General features: G+C 39.0%; 1 protein-coding gene across 1 annotated transcript; it reads right to left on the reverse strand.

The window, feature by feature from the left end:
• Positions 1-18,745: 18,745 nt before the first annotated feature.
• LOC118586646 (C-C chemokine receptor 1-like protein 1) lies at positions 18,746-19,816 on the reverse strand. The gene has a single exon (XM_036191766.1). It carries the CDS (start codon positions 19,814-19,816, stop codon positions 18,746-18,748), a length of 1,071 nt encoding a protein of 356 aa, XP_036047659.1.
• Between the last annotated feature and the right edge of the window lie 1,845 nt (positions 19,817-21,661).

Raw genomic sequence — 21,661 nt, forward strand, 5'->3', positions numbered from 1 at the left:
ATGATTCAAAATATTTTAGTGTTGAATTATTTGCAATGTCTTCTAGGGAAAGACATTTTGATGCAAACATAATAAATAAAGCATCCTGTGTTGGTAAGCATGTAGAAACTGAAAATAAAAAAAAAAAAATAAAAAAAATAAACCTCCGTTTTAACTACATGGAGTTGCCTTAATAATTTCACCAACAGAATCTCAAATGGCTGAAAATCACTTAAAGGAATATTCATCCTTAGCCACCAGGGAAAGGCAAATCAAAACTTCTTTGAGATTTCATCTTATACCAGTTATAATGGTCAAGATTAATAAAACAACTCATGCTGATGAGGATGTGGAGTAAGGAAAACATTCATCTATTGCTGGTGGAAGTGCAAACTTGTACACGCACTATGGAAATCAGAGTGGTGCATTCCCAGAAAGCTGGGGATCAATATACCTCAAGATCCAGCTATACCACTCTTGGGAATATACCTAAAGGACTCTATATAAACTACAGAGATAATTGCTCAACCATGTTCACTGATGCTCTATTCATAATAGCTAGAAATTGGAAACAACCTAGATGTCCATCAACAGATGAATGAACAAAGGAAATGTGGTATATTTACACAATAGGGTATCACTTTGCTGTTAGAAAAATGAAATTTGCAGGTAAATGGATGGAGCTAGGAAAAAAATCATCCTGAGTGAGATAACTCAGACCCAGAAAGAAAAATGGTATGTTTTCACTTCTATATGGATGTTAGCTATTAAGACATTGGTAATTACCACTAGCCTTCAGTAGCTCAGGGTTTGAGGGGGAGCCAACAGAATCAGCAGACTATCACTCAACTTGAATTTTCTAACTGAAGGAGTAAAATTTAATTCTCAGGAGCTTATGAGGGGACCTAAATTTAACTCTCCAGGGCCACCAAAAATAGGGAAAACATACACATTTACTTCTATGGTTTTTCTGTGTTCTCTCTCCTACTCTTTATTTTTTTCCTATCTTTTTCCAGATGTTGCCCTCCTGTCTCTCTCTTGATGTCTTCCTTCTAACTAATTTTATTTTTTCCCTTATAGCTTATATATGCAAAATCTTTCAGGCAATATAAAAATTACAGTGTGGTTACATTCTGTTTTTCAGGTGAAAGATTATAATGAATACAGGTAGAAAATGTTTTTCTACATCCCTTACATGATTAAACAATTGAAAAACAAGTTGTCCCAAGAACCCACACACATTCAGATCCAAGCAACTTGTAATAGATTAACAGAGTGTAAGCAAGCAAGCAAGGCGTTTTTCTCAGCTAGTTCTTTTGCTGGAAGGCTTCATTCATTTTGTGGTTACAAAGAAAGGATCAATTATTTTATTACTTATCTCAAAAGGTAATCTTATAATGAATCTTAAAAGAATCACAAACCTGTAGCTGGAGACCTTCTCTCCAGCCCCCGCCAAGCCCTGTTGGTCCGACAGCCCACTTATAAAATAAACACATAAACGCTTACATTATTTAAACTGCTTGGCCATTAGCTCAGGCCTACCATTGTCTAGCTCTTACTCTTAAATTAACCCATTTCTATTAACCTATAAGTTGTCACATGGCTCGTGGCTTACCTGTACCTTACATCTTGCTTGTCATGGAGGTAGCTGGCAGCTCTCTCTGCCTCCACCTTCCACTTCCCAAACTTCTCTTCTCTGCCTGTCCCACCTATACTTCTTGTCTAGCTACTGGCCAATCAGTGTTTTATTTTAACCAATCAGAGCAACATATTTGACATACTTGAACATCCCACAGCACAAACCTAAACTTTTATATATGAAAAACAATCAGTCTTCTCTACTTTAAATCCACAGGGTTCATACCCATTTGTCAACAGTTTTTGTTTTTGTTTTTTTAATATCAGGAAGCTGTGGGCAGAATGGGTACAAGGAGTTAATTATCATCTTTGATCACCAACCAATCCTAGTAAGAAAGGTACATCATCTAATAATTGGGCTACTTTGTTCTTATTATTTGACCTCAAGGATTCTCTTACTCAATTATGTGCCCTTCTAAACTTTTAATCATTTCTTTAGGGTTTTTACCTTAAAGCTATTAACAGAAACATCTCAATCTAACCTTAAGTTATATTTTAAAGCTTCGTTTTAGCTATAATGAACACCAAACTCTGTGAACACCTCTCTCAACATTAAGATTGAAAGAACTTGAGCTAGCTGGGCTTCTGGAACTCAATTGTCTTTAATAATCATTAACCTAAGCTAGTCTATATAACTCCTCATGGGAAACCAGCTGTATGACACTTCATTGTTATTTTCTATTGTCTGTAGCCCTTGCTCTATCAGGGGTGGGAGGCAACACTATATCTTGCTTTTACCTATATTAGTTTCCTCACTGAGCTAACCTCTATCATAATACAGCATTATATTTATTAAAGACCTTTAATCATCAAAGCCCTATTTAAACTAACACTATTATTGTATAAAATCATTGCTTCAGTTAAACAGTACAGCTTAGAGGAAATCTTCATAATACTCCACAGGTAAAAAATGCCTAGTAGAATGGGCTATTTCTATGAGATAATCACACTACTTTAAAGGCAGTGGGGATCTCTCCACACCCGTTCACACCATGCCACCAGATACCAGAGAAAAATGGCATTGGCAAACATGTAAAGACACAGCAGTAGCAAGACATTCTGGGGCTCTTGGGGTCTTGACTATCTGAGAGTCACCTATTGGAGCTTTGCTTCCTGATGGGCTGACTCTCTGAACCTCAACTACCACCTGCTGCTACTCTGACATGGCCACTGGCAGATAAGCAAGTTACAATCAACATAACCACAGAGGTTATGTATAGAGTAAAGGACTAGGGGAAGACAACACTCTCCCTGGGAATGGGAATAAGAATAGATAGTTATGGATAGATGATGGCTGGGCTGGGCTGGGAGGATCAAATGTGGAAGGGGAGGGAAGAGGGAATTATTGGGGGAATATGTAGAGGGACATCAAAAACTAAGGGCCATTCAAGGGATCACATGGAAACATAATACAGTAGAAAATTCCTAAAATATATACATGTGAAGTTGATCTAAATGAAATCACCAAATAAAGGGAAGACGGAATCACAGCTGGACATCTCTTGTCACCAAATGAAGTTTCCAGTACCTGGAAGGTTTGCATATAATTGAGTTGTTGGGCAAAGAGCTCCCATTGGTACTCCCAAACAACCCAGTCTATTGCCAAAGCTTTGGTTGTTCTCCACAAACTGGTAGTAAGACCCTATTGCTGAAGACAACACCTACACAACTCATTGAACATGGCTGGTGTCTACTTAGAGTCTTCACCCCTATGGACTAATGTTCATAGTACTGGAAGGTACTCTATATGCTAACAGAGGAGAAAGGTAAAAACCAACACTGCTACAAAACTTTTAGTCTGCAATGGTGACCCATCTACAAGATACGCTGGTGCAATAGTGGCACAAAGCTTGTGGAAGTAACCAAACAAGATCTGCTTTGATTTAAGGCTAGTGTATGAGATGAAACCCATTTCTAACACTGCTCTGGTAGCCAAGAACCTGTACAGGGATGAAGGGGAAAACAAAATACTACTATTTTGTCAAAGCAGTGGTTCTCAACATGTGTGTTGTGACCCTTTTTGGGGTCCATTGACCCTTTCACAGGGGATGCATATCCAATATCCTGCATATCAGATATTTACATTGCAATTCATAATAGTAGCAAAATTACAGTTATGAAATAGCAACAAAATAATTTTATGATTGGGGACACCATAATATAAAGAACTGTATTAAAGGGCCACAGCATTAGGAAGGTTGAGAACCACTGTGGTGAAGGAACAAAGCAATAAAATGACTCAGCCACTATCAGAGAAACTTCTTCTTGCAGCTTACAGGAACAAATACAGAGACTCACAGCCAGATAATGTGAAGAGAATGAGAGATCTTGGAACACTCAGCCTTAAATGGAACATTTCCATCAACTACCTCTCCTCAGGGCTCAGGGAACTCTGTGGCAGAGGAAGCACAAATGTAAGAGCCAGAAGGATTGGAAGACCCCCAAGTAAACAAGGCTTTCTAACCACAGAATGACCAACACACATATGAACTTTCAGAGACTGTGGTAACATGCACAGGGCCTACACATGTCTTCACCAGATGGGGTCCTAGAGGCAAAAGGAGAAGTGAACGCACAACCCCCTTCCTAACCTGGAATCTATCTCCAACCAAAAACAAAACTTGGAAATGAAAAAAGAGTCTCACAGGAGAAACAGATCCTGAAGGGTAGGATCACATGCTGAAACTCAAAATGATCTCAGTGACATCTTTGGAGGGCATTTGTTTAATCATTTATTTACCTTGTAGGCCCTTTGCATATACATTACTGCTTCTGGTTTTGTGTTTTTATGGGATTCCTTTATGTGTAACATGTGTGTCTCTGTATCTATATGTTTCTTGTGCTTTTTCTTTGGCTTTTTTTTCTTCTGTTAGTTTGTTTTGTCCTATTCTGACTTGTTTGTTTTTTTTTCTATCTTACTTTATTTTATTATTATTCCTTAGAGGCTTATTTGTTTACTACTGAAAGACAGAAAGAATGTGGATCTGCATAGGAGTGGAGGTGGGGAAGAACTGCGAGGAGTTCGTGTAGGGGAAACTGTAATCAGAATATATTGTATGAAAAAAATCTATTTTCAATAAAAAAGAATAAATTCTGAACAATAGTGCTTCCATCACAGCACTATTCTACACAGCAACCATCATTTTTCTCATTTGTTTGTGTGTCTTTGAAGTGGGAATTATTCTTCCCTTCCTCACTGCAAAGCAAGATTTTAGAAAGTGCTTTGAAAATGTTCACTGGTCAGTGAGATTATAGCTGCACACTGTAGGTTATGCAGGCTAAAGAGTTTTTTCAGAGACCTCTATTCAGGTGAGACTGAGATCTTGAATAACTTACAGAAAAGGACTTCAGCATGAGCTGGTTTGAAGCAGAGTTTGAATTTAAGAACAAAAATGTTTCATATAGTGAGAACAGGCTGAGCCTGTTCTGGTTTCTCTATGTTGTATCAACTTTCAGGATGTCATTTTATACAGCACAGCCTTGGCTGGAGTTACTCCATTTTGAGCATAAATACCAAGAAAGAATGACTCCACATCATGTTTATATAAGTAAGCAATCACTATTTGCCAGCATACCAGGCTGCACAAACTTATTGTTTATTTGTACCAATAAATAACAACTTGAGAACATACCACATCATATCAAAAATACCAGACACATGAGCTTATCAGCCACAGTAGACGGAATCCCTTTACCTTGTACAATAAAAGAAAGAACACCCTGAGTCTGATATATGGCAAGCATGCTGACTAATTACCTAGCCAGTCATCTTGAGCTTGGTCCAAGAAGATTGCCACAGTAAAGGACCCCTAATTCTGTTCTCATTCCAATTTAAGCTTAGTGACACAGTCCACTTTAATCTGAATCTCAAATGGCTTGCCATTTAGACCTCCATTTGGTATTTCTGCCCTTGAACAGGTATGAGACTGTAGTTGGAGTTTTCCTGCCCGGCCCACAGTCAGGACAAATCTCTCTTACCAGTCAGTCCCACAGCCACTCAGACCCAACCAAGTAAACACAGAGAAACTTACATTGCTTATAAACTGTATGGCCGTGGCAGGCTGCTTGTTATCTACTTTTTCTATCTTAAATTAACCCATTTCTGTTAGTCTATACTTTGCCACATGGCTATGTCTTACCAGTAGTGTCTTTACATGTTGCTTCTCATGACAGCGGCTGGCAGTGTCTCTTTTCCCCAGCCTTCCACCTCCCCGAATTCTCTTCTCTCTTGTCCTGCCTATACCTCCTGCCTGGCCACTGGCCAATCAGAACTTTATTTACTCAGAGTGACATCCACAGCATGAGACTACAGTGAAGGCTTTTTATCTGGTCCCTTTAGACTTTTCCTTGTACTTGTATTAGTTCTCTACCTCACACTTCAGGATAGCCTGTCTGAACTCTGAAGCCTCTTTAACACTTTCTTCTCTGTTCTGTAACTGAATATTTGTATATTGTTGTGTTGTGTTAATGTGTGATCTGAGAGCTGATCTTAATAATTAACATGGAATTAAAATGCTGGGGTGAGAGCTCAGTTAGTAAAGTGCTCACCTTGCAAGCATGAGGACATGAGTTGATCCCTCAGAACTCACACTTTAAAAAAGCTGGGAGTATTGGCATGAGTTTGTGATCCTAGTGCTGGGGAGGAGGAGACAGATCCCTATGGCTCACTGGCTAGCTAGCTTAGTTTAGTTAGTGAGATCCAGGTTAATGAGAGACCCTGTCTCAAAAAACATCTCAGTTGTTAAAAGCGCTTGCTGTTCTTCAGTTCTCAGAACCCACAACGGGTGGCTTACAACCAACCACCTGTAAATCTAGCTCCAAGCAATGCTAAACTCTATTCTGGTCTCCATGCCCCTCACCCCATGGCATTCACATACATAAAATAAAAGGAATTTTTGAAAAGGTGGATGGTATTTGAGGATATTGAGGCTGTCTTTTAGCCTCCACATGTGTGTATGCACATGTGCATACATAAACACACAAGTAACTGTATACGTATGAACACATACATTGTTGGGATGAAGGAGTTATTGGTATTATTGTTATTGATAACATCAGCTTTCAAAGCAATATTGGGGTTATTTGGCAAATTATAGTCAACAAACTGATATGACTTACAACTTTATTGCTTATTAAATAAATTTTGACATTTTGGAGAGACACAGGTATGTCGTTTTATTCCTGACATAACATGCTCATGGTATATAGAATTAAACACAGAGGAGGACAGACATGTAATAGGACAATAGGACATGCCCTATAGTGGGCATGACTGCTCAACAGAAGGGAATAATCACATTAAATTGTCTTTTAAAGAAACATTTTTGAGACAGTATTTTGCAATATAGCTCAGGCCAGTTTCACACTCATGATATTCATGCCTGATCCTCCCAATTTCTGGGATTATGGAATCATAGGTGTGTTTTGTATGCTCAGTCAGGTTAGCAATCACTGTGGAAAATGTGTTATTATTAGTTTTTTAATCTCTTTCTGTGTGTGTGTGCATGCACATGTTTAAGCACACATATACATGTACAGGCATGTGTGTGAGTGTGGATATGACCAGGGCACGGCATCAGGGGGCAACCTTGAATGTTGGTCCTTGACTTCCACCTTGCTTTAGACAGTGTCTCTTTGTTGTTCACTGCTGGATATACCAAGCTAACTGACTCAGAAGCTTCCAGAGATTCTGTCTCTGTCTCCTGTCCTTCTGTAGGAGAACTGGGATCATAGATGCACATTACTTATATGGGACTTACATGGACTTATATGGGTTCTCAGGATCAGAACTCAGGTTCTCATGCTTGTGCTGCAAGCATTTTATCCAGGGATTCATCTCAATCTTGTGTTTTGAGACATTTGCACATAGCTTAGGTTGACTTTGAATTCCTTATCTTCCTGCCTCTGCCTCCTGAGTTTTGGGATTATTAGCATGTGATACCATGTCATGTTTATGTGGTTCTAAGGATCAAACCAACGGCTTTGTACATACTAGACAAGTACTCAATTCAGCTATATCCTTAGCCCCATAAGTGTCTTGCCATTAGCTGTCTATAGGGTTTGTAGTAGCTTTTAGAGTCACATTGTTCAGGGGATGGAAAAAATTAAGTAAAAATGTTTCAGTATACTTATTCTCATCTAAGAAACTTTCTCCTTATACATTAAAAAATGTCATATATTTATGTTATGTGTTTGTGTGGGAGTGGTGTATATATGTCACAGTATATGTAAGGACAACTTCCACGAGTTTGTTCTATCCTTCTATCATGAGTTCTGGAACCTAACTCAGGTTTGTGTAACAAGTGCTTTTACTCATGAAACTATCTCATCAGTTCAGGAACTTTCCTTTAGTAAATGAAATCCTGAGGTGGTTTCTAAAGTACAGTTTTATAAGCAAATAAGATAAAACATAGATAAAAGGTCATCAAATAAATTCTTGCTGTACATAGATCACAAGGAACTTAGGGTACGTTTGGGTTGTAAACATAGATTTTCCTGAATCTTAGCCCACAATAGTAACAGGCCATTTTTCCTCCCCACATTCTCTTGAATTTCCTTGCGTTCTTAGCCTGATTCATCTTCATGATTCAGTTCCTTATCTATAAAACTGTCATCACTCAGTTCACCCCCAAAGAAGCAAACAAGGTCCCTGTGTTTCTGGCTCCTTATAATGCCTTACATAGGCTTGTGAGGCCAGGTAATATGTGAAAGGATCAGATTTCCTGAAAGGAGTCCTTGAGAAGTCATATACTAAACTATGCAAGTGAAACCTGAGTTTCAGTGTAGACCTCAGGAAGACGGCAATGTCAGTACTGTGGTATGTGCACTGAGGAAAACTATAGGCATAGGGCAGAGGCAGCCCAGAAGTTATAGAACTGGGGATTCCCAGGGCTGTTAGAGATCAGTTGATTCCATCATGTGTTTTAGGTACCAGATATGGAGCTGCAGCGTTTGGTGTTTTCCCTTCTGGGTTTCAGTCTTGCTTTGGTCTGGTCTTCTCTCCTTATTCTCTTTTCCTAAACTTTTGGAATTGGAATGTTTACTTTATACCATTGTATATTGGAAGATACATCAACCAATTTTGAAAAAGTGATAAAAATATGTTTTTGGGGGGAGTGATTTTATAATCCAAAATTTCCCCCTTTCTTCTTCTACTTAAAACCATATCAAGCCTTTCTATTGCTGTAGAACAATCTTTTTGTTCACTGTGAATATTTGTTACTCTCATTGATTTAATAAAGAGCTGACTGGCTAATAGCTAGGCAGGAAAAGGTTAGCCAGGACTTGTGGATGAAAAGAGAGCATGGGAAAGAAAGAGGGTGGGTTGCCAGCAAGACTCAGAGAGAAGCAAGATGATAATGCCATGCTGAAAAAAGATACCACCACATGGTAGAGTGTAGATAAGAAATATGGGTTAATTTAAATTGTAAGAATTAGTTAGCAACAAGCCTAAACTATTAGCTGAGCAATTATAATTAATAATAAGTCTCTGTGTGCTTATTGGGGAGCCAGTAGGCCTTACAAAAACTTTACCTGTGTATTATAGTATAATTTAATATATAATTTATATTTCTATATGTAATATAAAGTTTTTTGTAAGAAAGGTATAACTCACTTTTTTATTTTACAGGGGGCTTACACATAAGAGGTAGACTAAGACATATAAGAGACTCTGAATTTACAGTTTTGAACAATTTTCTATTTGTTAAGATGCTGGAGACTTGTGGATATGGAAAGTTCACTGTATATTATGAGTTCAATATGAGACTTTAGGGCCCAAGGTTGTCAATTTGATAAGGGATAGACTTGTGCTGTCTAATCTTTCCACCCCAATGAGATTTAGAGTCACTTTAAATACAACATTCTGGACATGTTTATGAGGCCATTTCTAAAGAGATTTAACCGAGGTGGGAAAGCACTCCTGAATATTGGTTGAACTATTCCATGGGCTATGGTTCAAGGCTAAATATAAAGGAGAAGGCAGTTGTAACATTAGCATTCTTCTATTTGATTTTTATTTGGATGCATTATGACCAGCCACCTCACACATTTATCATGAAGAACTGTGAGTTCAAATTGTGAACCAAATACACCCTTCCTTTCTTAAGTTTCTTTTTTTTGGATATTCTGTCATAGTGATTATAAAAGCCACTAATACACAGGGCAAAGAATATTTGCCCATGAAAATGAAGGGACCAAGATGCTCCAGGTGGGCAAGAGAGCTGGTGTGTCACTCTAGTTAAGGTGATGCTTGATGGATTCCTCATTATGGAGGTATGGCAGGGGACAAGCAACATCCTGAGAAATGCTTTTAGGAAGATAGCATCCAGATGTGGCACAGAGCAACAGTCTACCAGCTCTTTTTAGACAATTAGCTTTTACTCTAGAAAGTGAGAATGGGAAGTAAAAAGACTAAAAACAAATATTGGGCAATTTTAGAGTACACAAAGCTGTAAAGACCAAATCCATGCACTGCATAGAAACTATACAGAGAAGAAACAAAATTAGTCTATGTCCAGACTTTTTAATGCCCTTGCTGACACTGCCTTCTAATTATGTAAAAGTAAAGTTTCATTTTTTTCTGGTTGATGTTTCTGAAACATTAATTAAAATTAGAATAATCTTTATTTTTTTGGTACATCTTCACATACTCTACAACTTACAGAAATATTATAACTAAATATTTTAACTATATAGTCAAAGTCATTTGCATGATACTATGTAGCAGACACTCACATCAGGACTTTGTGTATACTGTCAGTTATTCTGATGCCATCTCCATCAGGTAAATGCCACTATCATCTACTCTTCAAAGATTGGAATAAATTTCTGAGAAGTTGAGTAGCATATCATAGTTACCTGTCAGATTAAAGACCTAAAAAGAAATGAAATATTGTAGTAACATAAAAAAATATAGGACAAATTAGAAAAGATGGGCTTATGAAACCTTTACACAATGTTTAAATAGTAGAAGCAAATTTTTTTAAAAAGATGAAATTTATTACATCAAAATTAGGTATTTGTAGCCAGACAGTAGTGGTATACTCCTTGAATCCCAACACTGAAGAGGCAGGTGGATCTCTATGAGTTCAAGGCCAGCCTGGTCTTCTGAATGTATTTCAGGACAGCTGAAGCTACCTAAACCAATGAACCAACCAACCAAACAAAAATAATCCCCCACCCAAAACCAAACAAACAAAACTCTCCAAAATTTTAGGGATTCCTATTCAATATAGTGTAAAAATTAATGAAGTAATAAGTTGATAAAAAGTCATTTGTGATGAATAAAGCATTACAAAATGAAAGTCTATCTCTTTTCCATTATGAGATAAGAGTTGTAAATGAAGTTATCACACCAAAGGAGGTCTCCTGGGGAAAGCAGGAGGCAGCCACTGAAAATGGAACCACTAGGTGAACCGAGTTTCATGGTTAAGCATGGTAAAATTATTCCAGAGTGCTTCTCACGTCACACATATTGGCCCTGCTGTTAAGCAAAGACAAAGCACTTTGAAGTATTTTTCTAGACTAGATACAGAGGACTTGCAGAATTAGAAAGGGTAACATAGAGGTTAATATACAGTACACATACTATATTATGTTAATTATATTATGTTATAATATATACTAAGAGGCCTCTTCCCTTAGGGAGAAGAATATAAACAGGGAAGGTGAATGTCCTTTCCTATTTACTTGCCATAAGTCTGTAGCTGGAGTGTTTCTCTCCAGCTCCCACCAAGCCTAGCCAGTCCTGCAACCCACTTATAAAATAAACATTCAGACTCTTATATTTATTAAATTGTTTGGCCTAATGGTTCAGGCTTCTAGCTATCTAGTTCTTACATCTTAAATTAACCCATTTCTATAAATCTACACCTTGACACATGGCTCATGGTACCAGTACCTTACATGTTGGTACTCATGGCAGCAGCTTGTAGCATCTCCTAACTCAGCCTTCCTGTTCCCACAATTCTCTTCTCTGCTTGTCCCGCCTATACTTCCTGCCTGGCTACTGGCCAATCAGCATTTTGTTTATACAGAGCAATATCCACAGAACTTCCCCTTTTCTTTTTTTTTTAAAGGAAGGTTTTAACTTTCACATAGTAAAATTACATATAACAAAACAATTATCAAGCAAGAATTGCAGTTACAATATCTAGTCTATTTATAATATCTAGTCTATTTGTATTTGGGAAAATTAAAGAAGATATCCTATCTATCTTATATTTGTGAGTCTAAGATTTCATATCTAACTTATCTCTTATCCTAACTAAGGAAATTATAACTAACTAGTCTTCAACTACATCAAAGATCTCAGAAGGATATAATACTACCTGAGAAATGGGAAAAGGATGCAAGCAACTTTCGGGAGTCTTGCGACAGTAGATAGAGACAGCTGGCAGCTGGACAATAATCTAAAGTTCCTCTGTAAAGTTGGGGCATCTGTCTTCAGTCCACAGATCTAGAGTCTCCCAGTCATTTTTCTGTGTCCTGTAGAATGTCTGGCAGTTTCCTCTCGAAAGCAGGAACCTGAAGCACCATTTTGCCAAGCAAAGTTCAGTGGTCACCTTCCCATGGGTCCTGCATGTCCAGTCAGTCAAGCAGTCCAGGCAAGAACAGTTTCTTGCCCAAACAGCTATTTTTGCTAAGAAGAAGATAAAATCCATATAGAGCGTCTTTGATGCCCATCCTCCTCTCTGAAGTAAATCAGTGCTGCCAGGAGCAGACATGACTCACTGTCCAGAAAGTCTAAATTTTCCACCAAAACAAAAAGGAATATACCTTCTTCTCAGCACCCCATGGAACCTTCTCTAAAATCGACCACATACTTGGCCACAAAGCAAATCTCAACAGATACAAAACAATTGGAATAACCTCCTATGTTCTATCAAACCACCATAGTTTAAAGTTAGATTTCAACAACAGAAAAAACTACAGAAATCCTACAATCTCATGGAAACTGCATAATGCTCAACTGAATCAACAATGGGTTAAGGAAGAAATAAAGAAAGAAATTAAAGACTTCCTAGAGATCAATGAAAATGAATGCATCACATACCCAAACTTATGGGACACTATGAAAGCAGTGCTAAGAGGGAAATTCATAGCACTAAATGCCCACATAAAGAAGCTGGAGAAATCTCACGCTAGTGACTTGACAGAACACCTGAAAGCCCTTGAACAGGAAGAAGCAAAGTCTCCCAGGAGGAACAGATGCCAGGAAATTATCAAATTGAGAGCTGAAATCAATAAAATAGAAATAAAGAGAACAATACAAAGGGTTAATGAAACAAAGAGTTGGTTCTTTGAGAAGATCAACAAGATAGACAAGCCCTTATCCAAACTAATCAAAAGACAGAGAGAGAGCATCCAAATTAACAAAATCAGAAATGAAAAGAGGGATATAACAACAGACAATGAGGAAATCCAGAGAATCATCAGGTCCTACTTCAAAAGCCTCTACTCCACAAAACTGGAAAATCTAAAAGAAATGGATAATTTTCTGGATAGGTACCACATACCTAAGTTAAATCAAGACCAGATAAACCATTTAAATAGTCCAATAACCCCTAAGGAAATAGAATCAGTATTAAAAGTCTCCCAACCAAAAAAAGCCCTGGACCAGATGGTTTCACTGCAGAATTCTACCAGATCTTCAAAGAAGACTTAATACCAATACTCTTTAAATTGTTCCACACAATAGAAGCAGAAGGTATATTACCAAACTCCTTCTATGAGGCTACAATTACCCTGATTCCTAAACCAAACAATGATGCAACAAAGAAAGAGAACTACAGACCGATCTCTCTCATGAACATTGATGCAAAAATACTCAACAAAATTCTGGCGAACAGACACCAAGAACACATCAAAACAATTATCCACCATGATCAAGTAGGCTTCATCCCAGGGATGCAAGGGTGGTTCAACATACGAAAGTCCATCAATGTAATACACCATATAAACAAACTCAAAGAAAAAAACCACATGATCATCTCACTAGATGCAGAAAAGGCATTTGACAAAATCCAACACCCCTTCATGATAAAGGTCTTGGAGAGATCAGGAATACAGGGAACATACCTAAACATAATAAAGGCAATCTACAGCAAGCCAACAGCCAACATCAAATTAAATGGAGAGAAACTCAAAGCAATACCACTAAAATCAGGAACAAGGCAAGGCTGTCCCCTCTCCCCATACTTATTCAATATAATACTTGAAGTTCTAGCCAGAGCTATAAGACAACATAAAGAGATTAAGGGGATACAAATTGGAAAGGAAGAAGTCAAGCTCTCCCTATTTGCAGATGACATGATAGTATACATGAATGACCCCAAAAATTCAACCAAGGAACTGATACAGCTAATAAAAACCTTCAGCAACATAGCAGGATACAAGATCAACTCAAAAAAAATCAGTAGCCCTCCTAAATAAAATAGACAAACAGGCTGAGAAGGAAATCAGAGATATATCACCCTTTATAATAGCAACAAATGATATAAAATACCTTGGGGTTACTCTAACTAAGCATGTGAAGGACCTATATGACAAGAACTTTAAGTCCCTGAAAAAAGAAATTGAAGAAGATGTCAGAAAATGGAAAGATCTCCCATGCTCATGGATAGGCAGGATTAATATAGTAAAAGTGGCAATCTTACCAAAAGCAATCTACAGATTCAACACAATCCCCATCAGATTACCAACACAATTCTTCACAGATCTGGAAAGAATAAAACTCAACTTCATATGGAAAAACAAAATCCCAGTATAGCCAAAAGAATCCTCTACAATAAAACAACCTCTGGAGGCATCACAATCCCCAACCTCAAGCTCTACTATAGAGCCACCATAATAAAAACAGCTTGGTACTGGCATAAAAACCGACATGTGGACCAATGGAATCGAATTGAAGACCTTGACATTAACCGGCACACCTATGAACATATAATTTTTGACAAAAAAGCCAAAAATGTACAATGGAAAAAAGAAAGCATCTTCAACAAATGGTGCTGGCATAACTGGATGTCAACATGTAGAAGGCTGCAAATAGATCCATATCTGTCACATGCACAAAACTTAAGCCCAAGTAGATCAAAGACCTCAATATAAATCTAGTTACTCTGAACCTGATAGAAGAGAAAGTAGGAAGTAGCCTTGAACACATTGGCACCGGAGATCACTTTCTAAATATAACACCAATAGCACAGACACTGAGAGAAACAATCAATCAATGGGACCTGTTGAAACTGAGAAGCTTTTGTAGAGCAAAGGACATAGTCAACAAGCCAAAGCGACAGCCTACAGAATGGGAAAATGGGAAAAGGTCTTTACCAACCCCACATCTGACAGAGGGCTGATATCCAGAATATATAAAGAACTCAAGAAATTAGACATCAAAATGCCCAACAGTCCAATTAAGAAATGGGCTATAGAACTAAACAGAGAATTCTCCACAGAGGAAGTTCAAATGACTGAAAGACATTTAAGGAATTGCTCAACATCCCTAATTATCTGGGAAATGCAAATCAAAACGACTCTGAGATACCACCTTACACCTGTCAGAGTGGCTAAGATCAAAAACACAGAAGACAGCTTATGCTGGAGAGGATGTGGAGCAAGGGGAACTCTCCTCCACTTCTGGTGGGAATGCAAGCTTGTACAGCCACTTTGGAAATCAATATGGCGCTTCCTTAGAAAATTGGGAATCCATCTCCTCCAAGACCCAGCTGCAGCACTCTTGGGCATATACCCAAGGAATGCTCAATCATTACCACAAAGGCATTTGCTCAGCTATGTTCATATCAGCATTGTTTGTAATAGCCAGAACCTGGAAACAACCTAGATGCCCTTCAACTGAAGAATGGATAAGAAAATATGGTACATATACACAATGGAGTACTACTCAGCAGAGAAAAACAATGACATCATGAGGTTTGCAGGCAAATGGATGGATCTAGAAAAAGTGCATGAGCTGGCTGTTTGGAACCTTGGGCTTACACAGGGACACATGCTCAGCCTGGAAGGAGGGGACTGGACCTGCCTGTACTGTATCCACCAGGTTTAAATGAGTCCCCAGGGGAGTCTTGGCCCTGGAGGACATGGGAATGGAGGGGAGGGGCTGTCGGGAAGGTGGAGATGGGGGCGGGAGGGGGAGGACAGGGGAACCCATGGCTGATGTATAAAATTAAAACACATAATAATTAAAAAAATGAAAAAAAAGGATACAAATTTGTGTGGATAGGGAAAGGGTATATCTGGAAGCAGTTGGGGTGGAGTAAAAATAACCAAAATATATTATGTGAACATCTCAAGAACCAATAAATAAACAAATAGTCCAAAAAATTTTTCAAAACATTTTAAATGACATATTCTGTAGGTGTTTGAAGTGTTTGAAGATTAGCTACCTAATTGAATTATATCTATATATACCTAGAAAACAATATGACTATAAGTTTAACTATTATAGAAGACTAATTATTAATCTATATTTCTTAATTATCCACTACAATCTAAATGAGTTACATAAACATAATACCTCAAACAAGAATATATATATTGCAAACAAGTTGTTGCTCTTTAAAAGTAGGTTCAACAATCTACCCTTTTATCCTATCATTATCTATATTATACTTTTTTTTTCTTTAGAAAGAGATTGCATTTATAAAAATATTGACTTTTTTCTGTCCCACACCAGAGGGCTCTTCTGATATGGGACACAAGAACCTTTTAACCTTATTTACTTATTTATTTATTTATTTAAATAATATGCTTGGGTTTAGAGAAGGAGTGAGACAATTCCATCTCCAAAGCCAGCTTGGTATATTTGGGAATTTGGGCATAGATTCTTTTACTACTTCCTGCAGGAGGGGGATTCTGTATCTTATGGGGACATAAAGAAAATTTTAGGATTATGGAGTAGTTCGTGAGGGTGTATTGTCTGAGCCAGTTGCCTTGAAACTGTTCTGGATGTTGGATCATCTGGGCCAGGGTGTCACCAGAGGCCTTTCAGGGGGTCTTGTCTGGTCAAACCTGATGTATCTTAATCTGGAACAAATCCATAGCCTCTGGATTTCTGTGGAAACAAAGGCAGAGCCTCCTTTCCAAAGCAACATATCCTTAGATCCAAATTTTGAAGTCAAGGTGTCTTTAAAATATACATATTGGCTTAACAGTTTTTTAAAATCAAATGTCTTTCTGCAGTAAAAAAAAATCCCAAAGAAAACAGAATCCAGATTCTCTGTGTAATATCCATCTTTATGTGGCTTATTTTTTATACTACCTTTAATTTCCCTTTAAAGACTTGATTTTTAAAAACTATCTATTTCTTTATATAACTGCATGTATTTTCTTTCAAGCCTACATATGTAGGTAGAGTTTTCCTGCCTGGCCCACAGTCAGGACAAATGTCTCACCTGCCAGGCCCATAGCTGCTCAGAACCAACCAAGTAAACACACAGAAACTTATATTGCTTACAAACTGTATGGCCGTGGCAGGCTTCTTGTTATCTACTTCTTCTATCTTAAATTAACCCATTTCTGTTAGTCTATACTTTACCACATGGCTTGTGGCTTACCGGTGTCTTTACATGTTGCTTCTCATGGCAGCGGCTGGCAGTGTCTCTCCCCCAACCTTCCACTTCCCAGAATTCTCTTCTCTCTTGTCCCACCTATACTTCCTGCCTGGCCACTGGCCAAGCAGCATTTTATTTATACAGAGCTATATCCACAGCATATGTACATTTTTACATACATTGTAAACTGTTTAGAAGTTTATCCCATCTGAATCTGTCTTATTGTGAATCTATTGCTTTAAACTGCAGCATTTGTAAGACCAAAATGGCCGCTGTGGCTGGTGGCTTGTGGCTCTGCCCACCTCAGCTTCCCAACATGGTGGTGGTACATTTACTGCCAGCTCTGGGAGCCATCAATTCAATGAAATAGTGGGTCTATGCTTCTATCAAAGCAGCGTGTAGTCCAGAAACCTCTTTTTTTTTTTTTTTTTTTTTTTTTGTATTAGCAAAGGCTAAATCCACCACACAGCAGCAGTGTAATGTGTGGCTTGGAGACGCCTCCTTCCCACCACACTGCAGGTCAAGCTCTCATGCCATGAACCTGCCATAGTAGGTCAAACCTGTAGGCTGCCACTAACTTGAGAAAGAGAAATAGGAAGCTGTTTTTATCTCTGTTTTACAATCTTGTTTGTCAGGTTTTAGGTGGAAACTCTTGCCAACCCGTTGGGCATCATTTGTAGCTGAATTTTTCTCCAGTCCTCCCTGGCCCATGGTCAGGACAAATCTCTCTCACCCACCAGTCCCACAGCTGCTTAGACCCAACCAAGTAAACACACAGAGACTTATATTGCTTACAAACTGTATGGCCACAGCAGGCTTCTTGTTATCTAGTTCTTACATCTTAAATTAACCCATTTCTATAAATCTATACCTTGCCACATGGCTTGTGGCTTACCAATATCTTACATGTTGGTACTCATGGTGGTGGCTGGCAGCATCTCCTGACTCAGCCTTTCTATTCCCACAATTCTCTTCTCTGCTTGTCCCACCTATACTTCCTGCCTGACTACTGGCCAATCAGCATTTTATTTATACAGAGAGATATCCACATCATAAGTCTTTGGCCTTAACAAATATAAAGTTCTCTCTAAGGACTTTCCTACCCAAATGATAAAGCAGTGCCTCAATAGATCTCAAGTACTTTGAGCTTGAATTCCAGGGTTTTCAAGAGTTCAAGTCCTGCAGTGGGGGTGTAGTGGAGGAGGCATCTGTGATCTGCCATTGAACAGTTGTAGGCTTAACTGGTTCCACAATTATTGAGAGTAATGTTTAATTTGTTTGATAATCCTAATAGCCACAAACTCTACCTCTTGTGGGGCCTAAGTCCTTCCCTGGAACCTATTGACCCGGTCTTTGGAATGTCACAATTTGTTCATAAATCTTCTTTCTGACAGGAAGAAGATCAAGGCAAACATTAAAGAGTTGACTTATATCTAAGCTATCTACAAGGTCCCTCGGATCTACAAGATGATGAATCCTCAGACAGTATCTGTCTTAGAGAGTTACACTCTCTTTTCACTCTCTCATGGATCTTTGTTGGTATGCAGGGGTCTGAATTAGAAGCCAGCAGAAACCTCATTCTCCCCTGTAGATAGAGACATGGCATTGGCCCTCTGTGAACGGTCCATAGAGAGGAAGGGTAGCCATTTTGCCAGGGATATGGCCGTATGCCTTTGAAACAGCTGCCGGAGATACTTCCGGAACCGCTCACCCACAAAGACATAAATGACTGGGTTGACACAGCAGTGAGTGTAAGCAATTGCTTCAGTTACCATCAAGGCCAGGTCCAGCTGCTGGCTTCTCTCACACCCGCTGGTGAATAGGAAGTCTTCAAAAGCCGAAACAAATGCAGCCAGGTAGTAGGGGGTCCAGAGGAGGAAGAAGAGAAGTGTGATAACAAAAATTAGACGCATAGCTTTGGCCTTCTTCTTATTGGGTCTTCTGTGTAGAACATTGATGATCCTTGTGTAGCAGAAGATCATGGCCAAGAGAGGTAAAATAAGTCCAAGGAGGTTCATTGTTAGAGCCTGAAACCTCAAAAAATGTTTCAGACTCTCCTGGGGCAAAGCTGCTCTGCAAGTATGGTAGGTGAACTCCAACTGGGCCTTGAAAAAATACAAACAAGGAATGGAAGCCAAGATGGCCAGGACCCAGGTGATGATGCTGGTGATGATGCCAAAAGTGACAGTCCTGGCCCGCAGGGCAAACACAGCATGGACGACAGCTAGGTACCTATCAATTGTAAGCAGGGTGATGAAAAACATGTCACTGTATAAGCCCAGGTAATAAAACCCAGAGAGGAACTTACACATGGCATTACCAAAAATCCAGTCTCCTTTTATTATATAGTCAATCCAAAAAGGTAATGTGAAGAGGAAGACCAGATCAGAGATGGCCAGGTTGAGTAGGTAGATGCTGGTCATGCTCCGAAGCCTCTTATGCTGCATGAGCACTAGAACCACCAGGATGTTGCCTATCACTCCAATGATGAACACCAGCGAGTATAGGGGGGTCAGCACTGTGACTCCAAATGCCCGCACGTCCATGCTCACGCATAAGATACCGGGAATGTAGTCATTCTTGGTGACTGTGTTGTAGTAGGACTCTGTAATGGCTGAAATATCCATTGTAAACTCTTCTACAGATCAAGAAAAATGGCCTCTATATTTACTTCACTTTCAAATGCATAGGGCTCTGGAAAACAAAGACAAGAAAATGGTTACATTTCTTCAACCAATTGAACTGTTTACTAGTACCTAGAGTTTATCAAAATCTGAATTTGAAATGGTCAAAAAGGGACTCCAGTGTCTTTCTGCCCACATTAATCCAGTAATCTAAGAGAGTTACAGAACAAACAAATAAGTGTGTAAATAATTTACTCAATGATTTCAGCTGTGAGTATATAAGAACACAAAAGGGGACATTATCACATTGTGCAAACTAAGGATTCCTAAGTGACCCCCCACCCTGAGGGCTTAGACATTGGACTTAGTATTCAAATCTCTAGAGGCTCCACTTAATCCTCATTTTAGAGATGATGACCCAGAGGTGCAGAGTGTGGGAACTGTGACCCAGGACACAGAATGGTGAGAATGAGAGCTGGGTTGAAACCTGGGATGCTCAAAATCAGCTCTGCAACTGTTGGACTTTCCTACCTCTAATCAAAGTGCTGGCTCTGCTCCTGGAGTCTCTACAAAGGTTCTAGGAAGAGGGACAGTCTTGGCAAAAAGTTAAAAAACCTTAACAGCTTCATGGATTCCATTGTATAAAGGTTCTCAATGAGAGGAGCAATGGCCTTGTCAGCACTTGGAAAGGTTTCCCTTCCCTTCCCTTTCCTTCCCTTCCCTCCCTTCCTCTCCCCTCCCTCCCTCTCTCTCCCTCTCTCCCTCTCTCTCTCCCTTCCTTCCTTGCTTGCTTCATACCCACCTACCTACCTTGCTTCCATTACTGTTGCCTAAAAATCAGGCTACAACTATCATTTGATAGACAGGGCCATGAATGTTCTGCAATGAAGAAATTTCCCCTCTCTGACTCTATTACAGCTGAGAGAGTGAATTCCTACTAGAACAACCTATCCCTTTATAGATTGAGACTCAAGGTACCAGGTTGGTTGTTTAACTTAGTCTGATTCATATCACATGACCTTTATTTGTATAGGTAGCTTTACAGTTGACTCAGTATCCCTCTGTGAGCACCATGAGAAGGCTAGAAGGAGGGCATGACCTGGAGACAGAAATGAAACATGGTCTCAAGGAGGAAGAGATGCTGAGATCCAAAAGGTGACACCTCATAGGAGCTAGATGGAAGATGGGATTCTAATGAAATGAGATCTGAGGTATTATTTTTTTAACCTGGATTGCCTTGAGAGAAACAAAAGACCCAATAGATAGCTTACCACCGTAGAAACTTCTTCTACACCATGTATGATTGTGTGCATTTTGAATTCTTTACAGTTAGATTTTTGAAGAATCCTCCAACAGGGATATGGGCTTTGTTGAAACATACTAGTTCTGTGACCTTGGATGAATTAACCTGTTTCTTTGAGCCTAAATTCCTAATCTGACACCAGGAAGATTAATGAATGCATACCTTGCAAAGATGTCATGCAGCTAGCTATGTGAAAAATGTCCCTTCATCCCCAGACAGTGAATATCAGGGACCTGGCTGTCATGCAGTGGTCCTGCTCTAAAGTCTGTGATTATCAGATATTCTGAACACAATGTTTGTATTCCTCCTCTCCCTACCAGGTTTCTTCATAGGTAACATAGAAAGTGATGTTTCTTGATTGTCAATGACAGTTCTTCCATATGAATCATGGTATGGAGTCTCTAGAAAGCTGGACTTAAAGAATTAGAAAGTCAAGTTGTGGCTACAGAGTCTGAGGAGAGTTTGGGGGAAGGGTGGAGAAAGGATAGTGAGCTTGAGTCCTGAAACTGGACAGCAGGACTAGTCTCATGCTCTATAGCACAATA

Source organism: Onychomys torridus, chromosome 7, assembly GCF_903995425.1.
Source record: "Onychomys torridus chromosome 7, mOncTor1.1, whole genome shotgun sequence".
In the NCBI taxonomy this organism is placed as follows: domain Eukaryota; kingdom Metazoa; phylum Chordata; class Mammalia; order Rodentia; family Cricetidae; genus Onychomys; species Onychomys torridus.

Bases quoted from the DNA above. Each gene is read 5' to 3' on its own strand.
- LOC118586646 (XM_036191766.1), bottom strand. From the start codon at position 19,816: ATGGATATTTCAGCCATTACAGAGTCCTACTACAACACAGTCACCAAG.